The sequence below is a fragment of the Electrophorus electricus genome, chromosome 2 (genome assembly GCF_013358815.1).
Source record: "Electrophorus electricus isolate fEleEle1 chromosome 2, fEleEle1.pri, whole genome shotgun sequence".
NCBI classification, from domain to species: Eukaryota; Metazoa; Chordata; class Actinopteri; order Gymnotiformes; family Gymnotidae; genus Electrophorus; species Electrophorus electricus.
The window spans coordinates 25,522,126-25,539,625 of NC_049536.1; the positions used below are offsets into that span (position 1 = coordinate 25,522,126).

Sequence of the window (17,500 nt, forward strand, 5' to 3'; positions counted from 1 at the left end):
TAATAAAAAAGGAATTAACACTGTTTCTCCAAATCACGTGTTCTCTTCATCTTATCAGTCACTGCTTTAAAAACCTTGTACTCCACATGACCCACACAGTGTAGTTCACATAAAACATTAACGTTTGGAAAAGCAAAAAAGAAAAAGACTTACATGCAATATGATCGTGTTGGGGGTAAGAACTGTGTGCTTTTAACAAACAGTGGGTTTGCAGCCACTATTAAATGCACTATTATTGCAAATAAATAATAAACAAACACAGAAACACTTTACAATCTACTTCTAGCACCTAATAGCAATGTCTCCCAAGTACATGTAAAAATTTCTGCCTGTGTATTTCAACAGTATTGCTATCAGATGTTTAAATAGAGTAACAGTAGCATGAATACATACTAGTACAGCAGTGGTACTCTGGAGATCATCATGCTCTGTGTGTGGTGCAAGATATATGAAAAAGATTGCTTTTCCATCTCTGTAAGCAACTACGATCAGTGGCAGCTTCCTCAGAGGCAAGACGAGGCTCTGCCTGTCTGCCTGCCTATCTGCCTCAATGAGCGCTGTAGTTTGTGGAACAGAGAGCTCTCCTCCAGTAAAGCAGCCACAGACTCATTCATACTCCTGTCTGTCCTCTCTTTTAGACTTGCTCTACTTCTGCCATACAAAGACAGCCAGAACAGTGCCGTTCAGGAAATGAGCACTACGAAATGGCTGGGTTCCTTTCTTGCACACGCTCAGTCACACCAGCATGTTGTGTTCCTGAACCAAAAGTTCAGATAATTTCATACAATTATTAAAAAAACTCACCATAAAAATTTGCAACAAAAGGAAAAAAATAACCAACAGCAGGTGTTTAGTACCTGCTAGTTTCCTTCATAAGCTTCTTCACCTGGTGCTACGGCTCAGTGTGAAATATTGCACTAATCCCATATGCTTTGTTCTCTCTATGCAGAGTACATGATAAGCAAGCAAATTCACACTGCAAAACGGTTTGAAGGGTCAGTGGGCATGCAGCTTGCTGTGGGCTATCACACAGAGCCCATGGTATATCGCAGAGGGAGGGAAATGACTGGGAATGGTGGAGGTAGTGATAGGATGCAGGAGTAGCTGTGCCTGTAGCTGTTTTCCTTTTCTGATGAGCAGGACTAAAGTCAAGTGCAAAGGCTCAACAGCGACTCCTAAAATGAGTGAGCTCACATCAGCCAAAGATAACAGCAGTACTGCTGTGTGCATACAGCGTTCTGGAGCGTCCAGGTCTAGGCGTGACACAGCACCAAACAGCACGGGAGGTTGTGGTCCATCTGGCTATATCTCGCTCTCTTTGACCTACACATGTAATGGTCATCGGACCTAAGGGCAGTACCTGTTGTGATTTTTAAGCTATTGTTTTAGCCATTTCTCCCTAATGATAAAGTACCATGAATGACCCTCTCCCATTGAAATAAAGCAGCACTAGTTTATCTATATTTTGTCATTTCAAATTGCAGTTAGTGAAATAGGAAAAATTTGTTGTTTGTCCTGGAAGTTTAGGATAAATCTGATACTGCATGTTACTTGAAGGATTATTATAAAACAATGTAAAAAGGCAAAGATAAAAAAGAAAAAAAACTTTGGTCTTCTCAGTGAAATGACACATTGATAGTGGGAACCTCATAGCTCTAAAAGTAAAAGCTAGAAAAAAAAAAACATTTTAAGGAAGACGTCACCATCCTATCTTCATACATATAAGGAAACTCAGTTGTCTCTGCCATAATAATAATTTTTCAACATGGTCAGTCCTTTGTGTTCGCTGCACCCACACCAGTGAAGGTTCTTTTCACATGTCAAAGAGACAGGTTCTGTGTTTTATTGCTCTGTGTGGCTGGGAAAATCTTGTAATGGAGTATGAGCAGGAGCGCCACAAACAGTCTGGTTATTGCTTCTATTTTTCCTTGCTTCCTTTAATACACATGTACTCTGATGCAGAACTGCCAGATGCTGAGAGCTCAACTGTCACATGCATTGTTCTCTTCTTTCCAACCAGTCTGTGTTCTCTGTTCACCAATCCTGGGCACCAAGATACCTTTCTGTGGCAGTCAGCATCAATTTTTTCATTTTCTTTCTGTTTCACATTGGAGACCACCCAATTGTGTTTTACTCCAGTTATTTCACCATCACACAGCTGGTGAGCTGTTGACCTGTGCAGGCCAGCTGATCTTGGAGCTCAGGGGCTTGGGGGCTGCCCTCAGTTCCCAGGTTCCAGCGCACCTGATGGGGCAAGAGTGAGAAGTGCCCCTGGGTGTTTGTATGGATCCCCATATCTGGGTGCTGGGTCTGAAGATGCGGCTGGAGGTGGGTCTGCTGGCTAATGTGCAGTCTGGCCTCCAGCAGGTGGGCTGCGGAGGCCACAATTGAAATGGAAGATGATGAGGAGGATGAAGAAGAAGAAGAAGCAGAAGAAGAAGAAGAAGAAGAAGAAGAGACGTGGAGAGGCTGGGACTGAGGCTGCGGCTGCCACAGACCATGCTGGAGTGGCAGAGGGGTCTGCTGGCCCGCGGGGAGCAGGGACTGGCCAGGTCTCTGGCTCGGGGAGCTGTGGAATTGGGTGGCCTGGGCGAAGAAGCCGCTGGAGGGAGGGGAGGAGGGTAGTTGGTAGGGCTGAGACAGGAAGAGTGCCATCTGCTGCTGAGGCTGATGCTGGATCTGCAGTAGCCTACAGAGGGACCATGAGCACAGAGCCCTTTCAGTAAAAACACTACCCATGCAAAGGATAGTGACCCATGCAAATGGCACCTTCAGTCCTGAAGAGTCAGTTTGTATAGTTTAGTGTTTTCCCTACCATAACACATATTACTCAACTAAATAATCAATCAAATAAATGTCAAAATTTTAGAGATCTGAATTTAGGATTTAATCAAACCCCTAATGTTATGAGTCAGGTGTGCTAGAAAAGAGAAAAACCTTTAATCCATGTACTACCCTGATCCTCCAGGACTGGACAACTCCAATATGAAATGTAGCCTTTCTTACCTCTGCTGATGCAGCACCTCCTCCAGCATGCTACGGCCTTGCAGTCCTGTTGGGGGGCACAGAGACGGCCCCAGAGACCCTCTGCTGCCCCGGGGACACGAGGTTGGAGGGCACACCTGTCTCGCCAGACCCTTGATCTTATTTAAACCAAGCAAACCTTTGGTGCGCGTGTTCTTTCGCAGTTGCTGACGGAAAGCTTTCAGACCTGCAGGCATCAGCACATACGCTGGGTCAGCTATGGGCACTGGATGCTGGTAGGCACCAGACACATGCACACACACACTAAACATGGGAATTGATGTTTTTTGGCTAGATTTTAAATTAATCTGTTATGTACACTTCCTTAAATTGTATTTTACTCTTATTTTTATTTTTATGTGCTCTACTAGAGAACTTATTTAATTTTACACTGTTACTTTATTCTTAATAATTCAGTAAAGCATAATTAACTTTTAAATCCTTACTCTGTCTCATGCATGCACACACACGCATACACACACACAAACAGGCACACAGACCTTGTGTGAGTGAGGTGTCGGAGGCTCGCCGGCCCTCCTGGAAGCTAGCTGCATGCAGGCTGCTCTGGTTCTGCAGGAGTCTGTTGGAGGAAAGGGCGAGGGGGATTTCTACAGGCCCTGAGGCCCCAGGCCCCATCCCAGAGGTCAATAGTGTTGACAGGTTACCCACTGCAGCAGCAGAGAAGGTAGGGGTCGCGTTGGAGGAGGACTTTAGACAGCTGTCAGAGGAAGCAGCATCGGAGGGGCTAATGACAATACCTGAGATGATGATGATTGGTAAGAGGGGGATTGCTGATTAGTGATATGTGTGTGTTTCAGTATGAATGATTGTCAAAGCAACTTCTACAGATCTTAAGCCTGTGCTAAGCTAAGTGCAGGAGCTGTGACATTACACTCACATGGTGGGTTGCACTGAAGGAAGCAGGTGGACACCTCAGCGAGGGTGTGTCTGCGGGAGGCGGTGCTAGGCAGATGAAGAGACGGGACCTGTAGCATTCCCTCCTCCTCCTCCAGGTCCCCAGGTCGCACCTCCTCACTGATGGTGGTCTCCAGCAGGCTGTTGGGGGAGATAGAGCGGTTCCATAGGAGCCCATTCAGACTGGCTTCAACGGGACACACCACCCGCTATAGACAGTGAGAGATGGAGATGGAGAGAGGAACATAGGTAGGGGCAGAGAAAGAGAGACAGGGGTGGAGTTAGACTTTGTCTTTAATGAAGAGGTGATTGTGAGTTGCTCCGTGTAATGACCGTGACATTCTTTCTGGACAGCTACAAAAGAAGTTGGAGAAGGCATGTAGGGAGCGATCCTCACCTGGAACAGACCTCCCTGGTCGCACTCTTTCTGCGAGGGTAATGATGGGTTTATCTGAGCAGCGACAGGGAAGGATGTGCGGTAGCAGTCAGATGACTCCATGATCACCTTGAGGAGGAAGAGGAGAGAGGAAGAGTTGAGTCATCCGTAGAAGGCAGGAACCATGGCAGGGGGATGTAATGTCACACCGGAGGCAGTGGGGTTGGGGAGGGCATCTGTGGCTTCAGCCCAGCACCAGACACTTACCTCCGGGCTGGAGGAGTCGGATGCACCCCTGGGCCTCTGCGTCCAGGCGCCACACTGCCAGTTAAGCTGCTGGTTTCGGTGCTCCTTGACGCGCTCCAGTAGCAGGTAGTAGATGGCCGAGAAGTGATTGTAACTGCTGCTCTGGAGAGACTACAAAATCAATGACAATCACAACAAAAAAGAACTGTTTAAGATCCAGTGGCCATATGGGATAAAAATGACATTAACCAACCTGGTTACAAACAGACACAATAACTTAAGGGTCTTCAGCACAATCTGAGGAAAACTGTGCAACATATTTCAGTAACAGATGCTTCTCTGTTTAAGCTTTGGGTATCAGGAGCAGTATATAATTTAAAAGGCATGGTGAGATTGCTGGAATAAACAGCCATTTGTCACCACGGCAACTGAGAGATCATGAACTAAAAACTCAAATCCCTCAAGCAGCAGCAGCAGCAGCAGCTATTAACCTTTCCTGCTGACCTCAGTCGCAGAGCTGCAGTGACTTAGCTAAATTGCTCATATAGCCACCCTCCCATTCCTTAACTCTCATCAGACTAAATCCCTATTCCTGATACAATAGTGAAGCACTGACAGACTGGTCAGTCCCCTCTTCCACTCGAGATACTCCGCTCCTTCTCCATGCACTCACCTCCACGGTCCTCTGCCTGTCGATTCCGAGTGTCTGCATGATTCCCAGGACGGGCTCACTGTAATCACCCAGGTTGGAGTTGTAGTCACCAAGGGAGTGTGAAAGGGCATGGTGGGGGGCGCTGGGGTCGGCCAGCATCCAGCGGTGCTGCTTGATCTGGGCGATCGTGAAGCGCTTGACCGGGTCCACTACCAGCATTTTGCGGATCAGATTCTCACAGTCTATGTGTGAGGAGAGAGGGAAGGGATAGGAACTGCTCAAACCAATAGTGTTACAATAGATATGAATGATATATTATAATATATATATATCAAGGGTAATTATACATTGTAATACATTGTTAGCGACTGATGGTGTTAGTTTGAAGAAACTTCAGCTTTAGGCTGACAGACCACACCTTCTGACATGAAGTATGGTATTCTGAAGCGTCCCTCTGTCACCCTCTGTCTCAGTGCAGGCAGGCTGTCTCCATCAAATGGCAGTGAACCACATACCAGTACGTACAGTACCACACCCAGACTCTGAGAACACACACACACACAGACACACAACATTGAGGACGCTACAGTCTCAGTTCCCATTATGTCTTGTGATAGCATCTTGTGATATCTATTCCAATTCATTCCTAGTGTGTGGAATGGAACTACAGAGTCAGTGCTAAAGGTCTGTACCCAGATGTCCAGCTGGGGGCCTTCGTACTCTTTTCCTTCGAACACCTCGGGGGCCGCGTACGGGGGACTGCCACACCATGTGGCGAGAGGCTCTCCTGCCTTGTAGAAGTTCCCAAAGCCAAAGTCTAAAAGAATTATATGGTAAAAGGGGAGTTGGGAAGAGGCAGATTTTAAATTATCTCTTTGTAAAACAAACAGCAGGTGGTTCTTCCATATGGGTAGCTTCATTACACCATTTGATATTGCATACACTGAAAGATTGGTGTAGTAACCAAGAATCCCCTTCTTAGAATCCCTGCCAGAAAGAGTGTACTCTTTTCATATGACATAAGGTGGCTTTATCATCTCATTGGTTAAAAAAAAAATAAAGCCATTGCTTTCTTTATAGAAGAGGTTGCCTTTCTGACAGTAGAATGGCAGTAGAATAAATCCGCTTCGGTAGGCATGGTGTAACTGGCAGCCCTGAATAGCTCCGTAATTTTGCCCACCTGCCAATTTGATGTTCATGTTGGCGTCTAGCAGTAGGTTCTCAGTCTTGAGGTCACGGTGGACAATGTGGTGTCGATGGCAGTAGTCCACGGCTGTCAGGATCTGCCAGAACTTCCTCCGTGCATCAGCTTCACTCATGCGCCCATGTGATGTCAGGTAGTCTGCAGAGGAGAAGGAGCAAAGAGGATGTGGTCAGAGCAATGCACAAACAGTCCAAACATGGTTAAGTGTCAATGTTTGTGAGTCAGCTTTGTGTAGCTGTGAGTGAGAGACTGTGTGTGTGTGTGAGTGTGTGTGTGTGTGTGTGTGTTTGTTTGTTTGTGTGCTCTTGTCGCACATGGCTGTATGAAACCAAGAACAATATAGAGACATGAATGAGCAGCTCTATGATTATGAATTGGGAGCTCTATAATGTTTATCTTTAACGAATGCTGAAGGAGAGACAGGTGAGGTGCCAGGCACACTGTCATGTTTTAACCTTCTGTGTGAAGGCCACGTGCGTCAGACACGCTGAATGCCTGCCAATCAATGTTCTCTATGACCGTCAGGTCTGAATCATGAGTATAAGAAATGAAAGCTGATTCGTAGAGCTGCTTTGGACTTACCAAACATCTCTCCATTTTTTGCATACTCTGTTACAATGTACAGCATGTCTTTGGTCTCCATGACCTGCAAAGACACAGAAAAGACTATCAGAATGGTGCTACTGGTTTTAAGCAGACTAATAAATCTCTCTTTATTGCCTCATGAAACTTTAATGCTGGCATTAGCAGTGTTTGGAAAGAGGGCCAGTACTGGAGTGTATGTTGAGAGCCAGACACTCCTCTTCCCCACTCACACACACAGACACACACAGCAGAAAAACTATGCATTGTTCTCCCCAAATTGGATCTCATCTCCTACTAGCTTGGCTTTGACTCTCAATCTGTTTTTCTTTGATAGAAGACACACAGGCACCTTCTGAATGTCTCACATTTAAAGCAGAATGACAAGAGCACAGAAACACACACACACACACACACACACACACACACACACAGTGCTCATGCTGTAGTGCTCATGGTGGCCCCAACAGCTGTACCCTTTCCCAAACACACACACACACACACACACACACACACACACACACACACACACACTGCAAAGTCCTGTATAAACCATCATTTTCATTGAATGACAACTGAAACAATTTTTGCTTTATGTTTTTTGTGTTTTCTCTCTTCAGCACAAGTGAGGGAATCAAACAAAAAAGCTACGAATATTTACAACAGTTAACCAGTCTCAACCTGTGCATCTAATGAGAACAACAAGCTGTTCTGCCCACATCTTTTCTCAGAATGTCCCAGACATTTCCTGGGAAAGCCTGGCAGTGGACTGCTTATATTTGTTACAGTAATGCCTGTGACACAACACAACTTGCACAACAGGTCCAGAGCTAGAGTCCCTTTCCAGAGCTAGAGTCCCTTTCCAGAGCTAGAGTCCCTTTCCAGAGCTAGAGTCCCTTTCCAGAGCTAGAGTCCCTTTCCCTTTCCTTACCCAACACCTAGACAGCAGTGGACTGCAGTGTGGACACACGGAGCCAAACGGGGGCATGACAGAGGTTTGATATCATAAAGGTCAGCTTAAGAAGACAGAAACACAGCCCACTTTATTTCCACATAAAGCCCTGGGGCTAGTAATGTAAGGGCTCACAATACATACTATTCCCTTCCACTCTTCCCCAGCAACAGGCAAGTGTCTGTCTGTCTGTGTGTGTGTGTGTGTGTGTGTGTGTGTGTGTGAGTGTTTATGTCTGTGGTGGTATCTGAGGCCAGAGAGCTATGCGGCCAGGAAATAGGCTCTATGTGGATGCAAGTAGCTGTGAGGGAGCGGAAACTCCATCTTATCACAAGGGGTCAGAGGTCATTGAATCCACATAATTCTTCTCAAGTGCCCTTTTTTCTCTCTTTCATTGCCTCAGCCTTTAAATAAACCCAGAAGAGAGCTGTTGCCACTGCAATAAAAGTAGAACGCAGGCTGACATGACAGAAGAGCACCATATGAAGGTTGCTAGTTTTGGCTTGATGTGGTGAGAGGCAGTGCAAGGGCCATACTCTGTCCCCCTCTTTCACACACACAAAAACACACATGCACACTATGTCTGTCTCTAGTGGCCCAAGTCAGCACTTTTACCTGTCAGCAGCTGTAATGAGGAGGAATTTGTAACACCCCAAGCTGTGGGGTGTGTCGTTCCTATCGGGCTGGACGAACTCAGCCTGTGGCTCTGGCATTTCTGAACACCCCCTACTCTGCAGGCTAACAGCTCAGAGCACATTGCTGTAAGCAGGTCAGTGTGCCATCAGATGACACCATGATGATTTGGATTTTTGTGGGACATGGTGACGTACATCACACATGTATCACTCTCCAGTAAAGAGACTACTCCTCCCCCAGAAGCCCTCCTTTGGTTTCTGGGAATTTTGGTTGTTGGGAACACTTTCATAACCTCAGGAGCTCAAATCAAAAAGCTGATAATTATGAATTATATTATATTATATAAAGATTATATTATTATCATTATAAAAGACAAAAATGTGCAGACAAAATACCTGTCTAGCATTTGCCAACATAGCAATGAGGATATGTTTGTTTGTGCTTTGTGTGTGTGCATGTATACGTTTGCATCGAAGTCCATGTCAGTGGCCAAAGCGGACTGCATCTCTTAATGCTTTTTCCTCATTACAGACAATTAACTTCACGTGATGGAGTAGACACACTGCGTTTCACTTTGACCCGTGTAAATTAATCAGCACAGTCACAACCCTAAGTCTTACTCTTCCTGACAACCCCCCCACCCCACCCCAATGTGCTCATTTCCCTTTACTTGAATTTCAGAGTAACGTGCAGTAAGGAGCAGCTGCTTGGCTTTTAATCACATGGGAGCAACACAGACATGCAGACATATTCATCATGTCAGAGTGTGATCACAGACACTCCTTGAAAAAAGATCAGCTCATGTGCAGCCGAGGGCAGAGGAGCCACACAAAAACAACGGACCAATAAGCCTGCCCTTTTCACTATTTATAAAGTCTTCTCCTCCTCCCTGCTCCTCTGCTGAGCACAGCAGTGCCTCTGAGAACCTTCACCTAAGCATGAGTACAGCTGCTTTAAAGCAGAAACTACAGTGCCTTCACAGCAGCACCCCCAATGCTTCCCAAAACTGAACATTCATTTATCTGTCAACTTTTTGTGCACAACACACAGTAATTCATTAATTCAGTTGAAATAATTTAGTCAAAAGCTTGTGATGCATTTTGCTGAGTCAGCAATTGAATAATAATTTTTAAAAAGACTTAATATTTTTAAATATTTGGTGAAAACAAAAGGAATTATTTTTCAAGTGAAGGTGTAATATAGTACAGAAAAATAGAGTATTGCATACACCAACCTGATAAAGCTTAATGATGTGTGGATGATTCAGTAACTTCATGATTTGAACCTCCCTGTAGATCTTCTCCAGATTGGAGGAGTTAAGTCGTGTCTTGTCGATTATTTTAATAGCAACCTGTGTTTTAATAAATACACTGATTAGTTTCATACAAACTATGCAATGGTTTAATTAAGTTATACAGTTATATTACACATAATAGAACAAGGCTATTTTTTATTCTAAAATTTGTGAATTGAAGATGCATGAAAATAAAACCAATTAATAAAATCAGGTAAACTGTATCACTTGTTAATAAGTCTACTTAACGGTAGGAGGCCTACCTGTGTTTTTGTTACTTTGTGCCTCGCCAGTTTTACCACAGCGAAGTTTCCTTTACCCAGCGTCCGGATGATTTCATAAAAGCCGACCTGGAGAGGCCTTGCCTGTGTAGCGCTGGTCTGACTCCCCGTACTGCTCTCTGACATCACTACCATTTTGCTGGAGGCCTTTGTGTGCTTGTATGCAGCAAGGTTATCTCGGATCACTTTTATTTGGCGCCTGCAATAAATAAGAAAAACGAAAAGGCTTTTCACACAAACCCAACATCACGGTTGCATGTTCACCAATGAAGCATTAGAATAATTGTTATAAATAGTAAAATAAGAGTAAACATTTATTATTATGATTATTATTATTATTGTTGTTGTTACTATTATTATTAATGTTGGTGGTGGTGGTGGTGGTGGTGGTGGTATTATTGTAGGCTTCTCTCGAGTTTAAAACTCTTTAAAAAAAACTCTTAAAATTCACGTGATTCGTAAGGGAAGAAACCATCGTAGCCATAAAGCTATAAATTCTATCGAAAACGAAAACACCTCTGCATTTTAATTATCTCACTGAATATGAAATATGAAACTGCGGATCATATCAAAATGTAACCTAAACCAGTCGCGTGAAACAAAATCAAGTCTATCGAAACTTCTGAGGGTTTACTTTAGTTGGCACTGTTCTTATCACTATTCCAACGAGGTATTTAATATACAATCGTCAGCGTATAAAACTAAAAAGATGACTGAAAGCTAATAAAGTCGGTCTTCCGAAGAACACTAATACAGGAAACGCAAATATTCAAAATGTTACTATCCAGGCTACTCACCCTTATAGGACTAACAAATTCCACCTCCTTCCACAGCCGTAATAGTTCTCAAATGCGGATTTATAAGTCATTCCACAAAAATATTCGCCCTGATGCTACTAGAAATTTGTCATCTTGTTTATATAAGCGTAAAACTTTAAATTACCTATGTACAAAGATAGGTATACACTTTTACGGAGAGAGTCGTAAAAGCAGCGATACTATTTACAGGGTGACGCTTCTGGCCACCTGAGCTCCCTCTCTCTAACGAATGCGCTGCGCCGGTATGCAAGCGAGCGCTACAGGCTGAATCGCTCCACCTCTTCCCCGTCCTGCCATAACAAACTGATACCCACCTCATTAACGTCACACTCGCGTCAGAGCCCGGAGCAGGGCACAAGACCAGGCGAGAGCGCAAGGCGCAAGTTGCCGAGCAACAGTGCGGCTCGGCGTACGGTGACGCGAGTGCTGATGGAGAGGTTGCTTGGAGATTAAAACGATGACGCCAGTCCCAGGGATGTGTCATCACGTGACCGCTTCTCACAAGCTGTTAGCATTGTTAGACAGCGGCCGGGACAGAACCGGCTCCGCCTGCTGGAAGGCATTTTTGTTTTCAGCAAAATACAGCAACGTTAGCGTTAGCAGTTTATTTTGTAATTTTCTTTTAAAGAATAACTCCACGTGAAAAATATCAGAGGGTAAAATCACACAAGTCTTAACGTAATAAGGCAAGTTATAACTTTGATTAAACTATTACAACTGGAATTAATGATAAGCTTAATATTATTGTGAGAATAAGCTTTGAGGTGCAGACATTCATGTATGCACACACAAAAATATACATTGCATATGCACAACTGCACACACACACACACACACACACACACACACACACGCACACATACACACCTTACAAACATAACGCATGTGCACGCACAATTTAGAAGCACTGATCCGTAATTCATTGCTCCCTTTATATGCAAGACTGTGCAAGGTTCAACTCAGATTCTCAGAGTCATAGCTGTGAGTACCTGTCCTAGTGCTCAGAACATAAGAGGGAGAGAATGAGAGACAGAGAGCACTATGGAGCGCATAATACCACCATTCCAAAATGTACAAACTACAGGCCATGCACTGCATCAAAATCATAATCAGAATAAACTAGCCATCTTATAATACAAAATATAGCATCCATTTAAAGTATTTAAATGATTTGTTTCCCTTAAATGTGTGGTGTTTTTCCAGCTATTTGTGCATTTTTCAGGTTGGTATTACAGTGGAGACTTTGCACTTACATCTAACACAAACTGAGCAACAAACTGCCAGTGATACTGTTACCCTGTTATCCCTTATCTAATACAGACAGTTCTAAAAATATATTTTTACAATTTCATTACCAGTAAACTGTTCAAAAATGAAAAGATTCAGGAATATTACTGGAGTGGGGTCATGAAAATAAATACATTTTAAAAAGAAATGGATGAGGTGAGGAGTGACAGGTCACAGATGACGAGCAACCCAAAACAAATATTTACAGTTTAAATTCTCACCTCAGCCAAGTCTGAAAATCAACCTCTACTGCTTCCCAGTAACTAGTGACTGCTTACTGTGAGAATCTCCTCTGTTGTTTGGCCAGTTTCCAGTGCGCTGCGTATCACATTTGACACCTCAATGGTGCTTCTTGCAAAATCATCTACACCTAGTATTACAATTGTGTATTCATCAAAAGCAGTGCCAGACTGTGTTAAATAGGATTGCTTGAAATAAGATATAAAAATACAGATGAATTCATAGATTTCTAAGAAATAATTTAATTAAATTGTCTTCAAATACCCATTTTTAATATTTTTCACCTTTCGGCAGCATAAGCAGTACAGGAAATTAATGCTAGTGTGCACACGACATGCACTCCTGTGCAACCTTGTGGCAACCACTAAAATATCAGCAGCAGATGTGACTCATTTGATTTGACATCTAGCACTTTTCACAACCCATAGAGAACAGGAACCCCTTTTTCATGCTGGTTTCTTGCGGTAAGAGCAGAATTGACCTATAACCCAAGGAAGTGGTGGAAAGCACGCAGGCTGTAGCCTAGGTGCTGGCACTGGGGAGACAGGGGAATAAATAACCTCTGAAGGGAAGCCACAGCAGCATCATAAAGCTGTGACATTCATTAGGGTTCTCCCTGAAGAGCAGGAGGACTTTCTGAGGCTGAGGACACACCGCACAGCCTACATAAAGACGATACACATCGGAGGACTTTCTAAGCGGTTAGACACATGCAGAGACATCTCTCAGCAAAACCACCTCTTTTTTTCCACCTGGTGCTGGAGAGAGTCAACAGGTTTACTTAGTCACTACACAAGGAAAAGAGACAAAGAAAACAAACAAACAAGGCGACGGTGCAGCATAAATGCCAGAATTGCAGAGTGAGAGAAAAAAGCTGGGGCCTTCCCACGCTGTTCACGCTGTTCTACTCAGCTGAAGGGATGTAAAGCAGTGTCCCCCCCCAAAGGTCAAGGCCCCTCACCTGCCCGCAGTGAGAGTACAGCCGACTTGTCCCCGCCTCCACACAGCACACGCCATTTGCATCGCGGACGCTGCCGTCCTGGATTCTTTGCATATCGCCCTGTTCTTAGCAGGACTCTGCTGGTTATATAATTTAATACAGAAGGTGGTTGGGCCTAGATAACACACTTAAGATACTGGTCGACTCTGTGCAAACAGCCCTAATGTTTTTAAAAGCCCAATCAACTGGAACAGTGGTATAGGATCAGTTCTGTGTTCACTGACACTTTCGAACAGAGAGAAGAGCCTTTTTAACTTATAGTGCTAAAAACGTACCTGTAATTGCTAATTGCTAACTGAGTCTTATTAAATTAATTTGTTCAAGGTATTAATCAATTCTACTGTCAATGTGAGTTATATTAAAAATGTTGCCATAATATTTTGAGAACCCAAATAGTAAATAGAATTAAAAATCCCATTATTATATTACCTAAACAACTGAAAATGGAAGCTGACTTCACAAAAGAGGAAAGGTTATGACAACAAAAAGTCTAAATAAATTTTAGCAGTGTAAATAATATTTAAAAGAAGTGGATTTGCATTTTTTCTGACTGATGACTTGAAGACTTTATGCAGTGTTGACCTTCAGGGAACCTTAAACATATATTATGAAATGTAAGAGATTTGGCCCTGGAATAACCCCTGACATTCCAGGATTCCAGGAATTATATCCCACCACCTCCATCCTCATTCACAGAGGTAAGGAACACATGATTTAACTGAAATGTTGCATTCAGGGAAAAGAGCATATGCCTCAGATGTTCTGGTAATTTTGGGAGGCCATGCAGTCTTGAATATATTGTCATAATATTCTTAGTTCAGATACAAAAGTGCAGAACAAATGTAATATCTTCATGTAAATATTCTTAAATAGTGAACTACAGCTTCAGTTTTAGAATAACAGTGCTGAATTCACTTGGCAACTTGAAAGTCTATAAGACACTATTACTTTTATTGTTACTATTTTTACAAAGTTCTATTTTTAAGATCTACTTCCAGTCAAACATAAGTATAATCGGGATTTTTCACTGGTACTAAGTCTTTGACCTTTTACATAATGCTTAGATGAGTACACCACAGTAAGCCCAAGCCTCTGTTTGCCTTCACTTACACAATTAAAGGTCAAACGCAGGATGGGGTGGGGTCTGACCTTCTAAACCCATATGCTGTATGATGACAAACGTATTTAGATAATAATGCAAATGAATGCATGTAGTTGTATTCTACAAACACACAAACCAGAGTGGTTTTTCCATGCCAGACAAAAAAAACACAAGGAATCTTAAAAAAGAACAATGCTTTCTCAAATGTCTTAAAGAGGCTTCCAACAAAATGATAGGGGCACTGCACAATGACTGTACACACACGTCCTCACACACATGTGCATTTGTTTCATCTCAAGGGAAATAAATACATTTTGTGTTATCTGTAGTTTTGATTCATAGACTTCGCTAAAGTTTAACATTGCAAGTGTTTCTTTAGTGCAAGTGAACTAACCCTCAGCTCATTCACCTGCTGCTGGAATACTGCATACTGCCAGCATACTGCATACTGCTGGCTAAGTCAGCAGCCATGCAGCTATTATAAAACTGGCTTTCTGACATGATGAACAATGACTAGAAGCTCATTCATGGCTTTAACCTACTGTGTTTCTGACAGGTCTGTTCCATTACGAGGGCCATTCTGACTTTCCAGTGTTTATCTTTCATGTCTGTCTCCAAAATATTCATGGCAAAGGTTTCTTAATGGGCTTGGTTTGCCCAACTTCTACTGAACTGTTGTAATGGATTTTTTAAATCCCAAAACAAAGACCTTTTATTTCCTTTTTAACAACCCTGTTGTTGGTTTAAACCCTTGTTCTTCTATGTGAGAGGTCATGAAGGCTTCACAAATGTATATTTACATATTAAACTATCAGCTCAACCTAGTAGACAGTGCTTTGGGGAACAAGACAAGTCAAACACATTTGTGGTTTGATGAGTTCCACTTAACCTGTGTACATTAAAAAGGAAACAAGGTTGCAGTGCCTTTCCAATAACTGAGCAGGCCCTTTGTCCACCTTTCACTGCAGCTCGTCTGTGGTCAGGGGAGAAGAATCACATGAATAATCATATGAATAATTACGGCAACTTGACTCACATTAGCACTGAAGACAGGGATTTTGCTGTGAAAAGCCTTTGTGATTGTGAAGATACCCCCCCCTCCCCCCGTGCTGCTACAGACTGTGAACCATCACCCTCAGTGCCCATGAGCCTTAAAGAACCAAGCATGGGCTCTGTGGGTGAACTAAGATTCAGTGTTTAGTTAAAGTGACTGTGGGCTAACAGAGCTCTTGGCCTTTTGCTCTCTGAGTATCCTTTGTGCTGGATGAAGGGATACATGCAGAGCAGGGGAAAGAGGGCAGGGTGAGAATAGAGAGTCCATTCTTCCCACTCTGATCATTACTGTTGTTTTGACGCTTTCTGTTGGTTTTGGCAGCTGTTTGCACTCCTCATGGGTTTGTACGTCAGGCTATCATTTCCAAACCAGCGTGTCTGCAAACAACGGTACTGACTGTGTGGAGTCTCTGACCTAAACGCATGCGCACAGACACATGTATACATGTATGCAAATGTTTACACAAACTGACACACACACAAATCTACAGGGGTGCATTTCTACATGCCTTTGTCTACACAAAAGCACAAAAACACACAGGTGCACACACACACACACACAAACACACACACAAGGCCATTTATGTTTCACTACACTCTTTGTGGATGCAGGGGTGTTTGTCAGCCAGTGGGTCAGACCTCGTTCTTGTATTATGCAAGGCAGAGCAGTCACTGACGTCAGTTTGTCAGCACTCACCAGCTCTTACTCAATCATTCAGACAGCTTCAATCAATAACCAATCAGCTAAAAGACAGTCAGCTGCAGATTTTTATGGGCTATTCTGTCAAATCCTTTTGCAATAACTATCCACTTGTAATAAGTGGATAAGTAATTTGTAGCAATGGAATAATTCTGAAATAATATTGCTGATTGTTTTAGATGATGTTTTTTATTAACAGCAAAATCTACAGTTTTGGAAGGCAGGTTCATATGCCGTCATTGACAGAACTTTAACACCCGTTACTTATGCTTGTACTAATGAAAAGTGCTTCATAAATACTCACTTAGGTTGTCAAATAGGAAATGGTAAAATATATCTAAAAGTCCCCAGGCAGACACAGACATGACCTTTCTTTTCATTACAGCATCCTTTTCAGATGCTGTGTGCTACTGCGACTGGGCTGTACCAACTTGGGTCTTTAGGACGGGGGGGGGGGGTGAAGCAGCTCAGGGCTGCTTGCTGCTCTCCATGTGCAGGTGGAGGAGTGTGAAGAGTTCTGGGTATCGTGAAAAGGCCACAGGAAAGGCTGGCTTAAAGTCACAATGTGAAAAGTGGAGCAGAACAGGAACGCACTCACTACTGCTGGTGATGTGTCACCTCTTTTCTAAGAACATTTGCCACAGTTGGAACAATTAACCAACAAACTTCAAAGGACGATCAGTAATTTCAGGGGAAACAAGTTTGGAACATTGAAGTTGAGCACTGAGTTGCAGCTATCAACTGGTAATCTGCTTACTGGATTTCCTGTAAATTCTGCAATGTCATGTGTCCAAGGAAAGAAGGAAGAACATCCCCTGACAACGCCTGCCCACATTCATGCTGAAATAATCCCAAAACACATGAAATCATCAGAAAGTTATATTTCTTAGGTGACTGTCAGAGGGATGGAGGTCATGAGTAACTCAGATATATGTCATCATTTCTAGTTATGAGAGAATGTTTATTGGTAAGAAATTATGAGTAGATAAAAGTCTATCATTCATGCACCACTCTCCCAGAGGCTCACCCTGAGAACTCTGCTCTCAGAGCATGGTAGCGCCTCATTAACACATAATCGATTCATTATGGGTTAGGGAGTTTAAATTCTGAGCAAGCAGCTAATTGTCCACACCTGTAC

The 17,500-nt window shown here is 43.2% G+C and overlaps 1 protein-coding gene across 2 annotated transcripts in view; it reads right to left on the reverse strand.

Moving 5' to 3' along the window:
* Window positions 1–17,500, reverse strand: part of sik1 (salt-inducible kinase 1) — a 40,007-nt gene that overhangs the window by 483 nt on the left and 22,024 nt on the right. Inside the window, exons 1-14 of one of the 2 annotated variants that reach the window (XM_027016443.2) lie at window positions 10,960–11,231; window positions 10,145–10,361; window positions 9,822–9,938; window positions 7,000–7,063; window positions 6,394–6,555; window positions 5,906–6,030; window positions 5,632–5,755; window positions 5,235–5,455; window positions 4,583–4,732; window positions 4,337–4,444; window positions 3,923–4,148; window positions 3,525–3,782; window positions 3,007–3,211; window positions 1–2,689 (exon numbers count right to left, since the gene is read on the reverse strand). The exon at window positions 1–2,689 is cut by the window's left edge and continues 483 nt beyond it. In XM_027016443.2, the coding sequence (XP_026872244.2) occupies window positions 2,140–2,689; window positions 3,007–3,211; window positions 3,525–3,782; window positions 3,923–4,148; window positions 4,337–4,444; window positions 4,583–4,732; window positions 5,235–5,455; window positions 5,632–5,755; window positions 5,906–6,030; window positions 6,394–6,555; window positions 7,000–7,063; window positions 9,822–9,938; window positions 10,145–10,297 (2,463 nt within the window). In that variant the 5' untranslated portion in view covers window positions 10,298–10,361; window positions 10,960–11,231 and the 3' untranslated portion in view covers window positions 1–2,139. Of the gene's footprint in view, window positions 2,690–3,006; window positions 3,212–3,524; window positions 3,783–3,922; window positions 4,149–4,336; window positions 4,445–4,582; window positions 4,733–5,234; window positions 5,456–5,631; window positions 5,756–5,905; window positions 6,031–6,393; window positions 6,556–6,999; window positions 7,064–9,821; window positions 9,939–10,144; window positions 10,362–10,959; window positions 11,232–17,500 lie in introns of those variants that run through there. The other variant, XM_035523245.1, reaches the window with a different exon arrangement.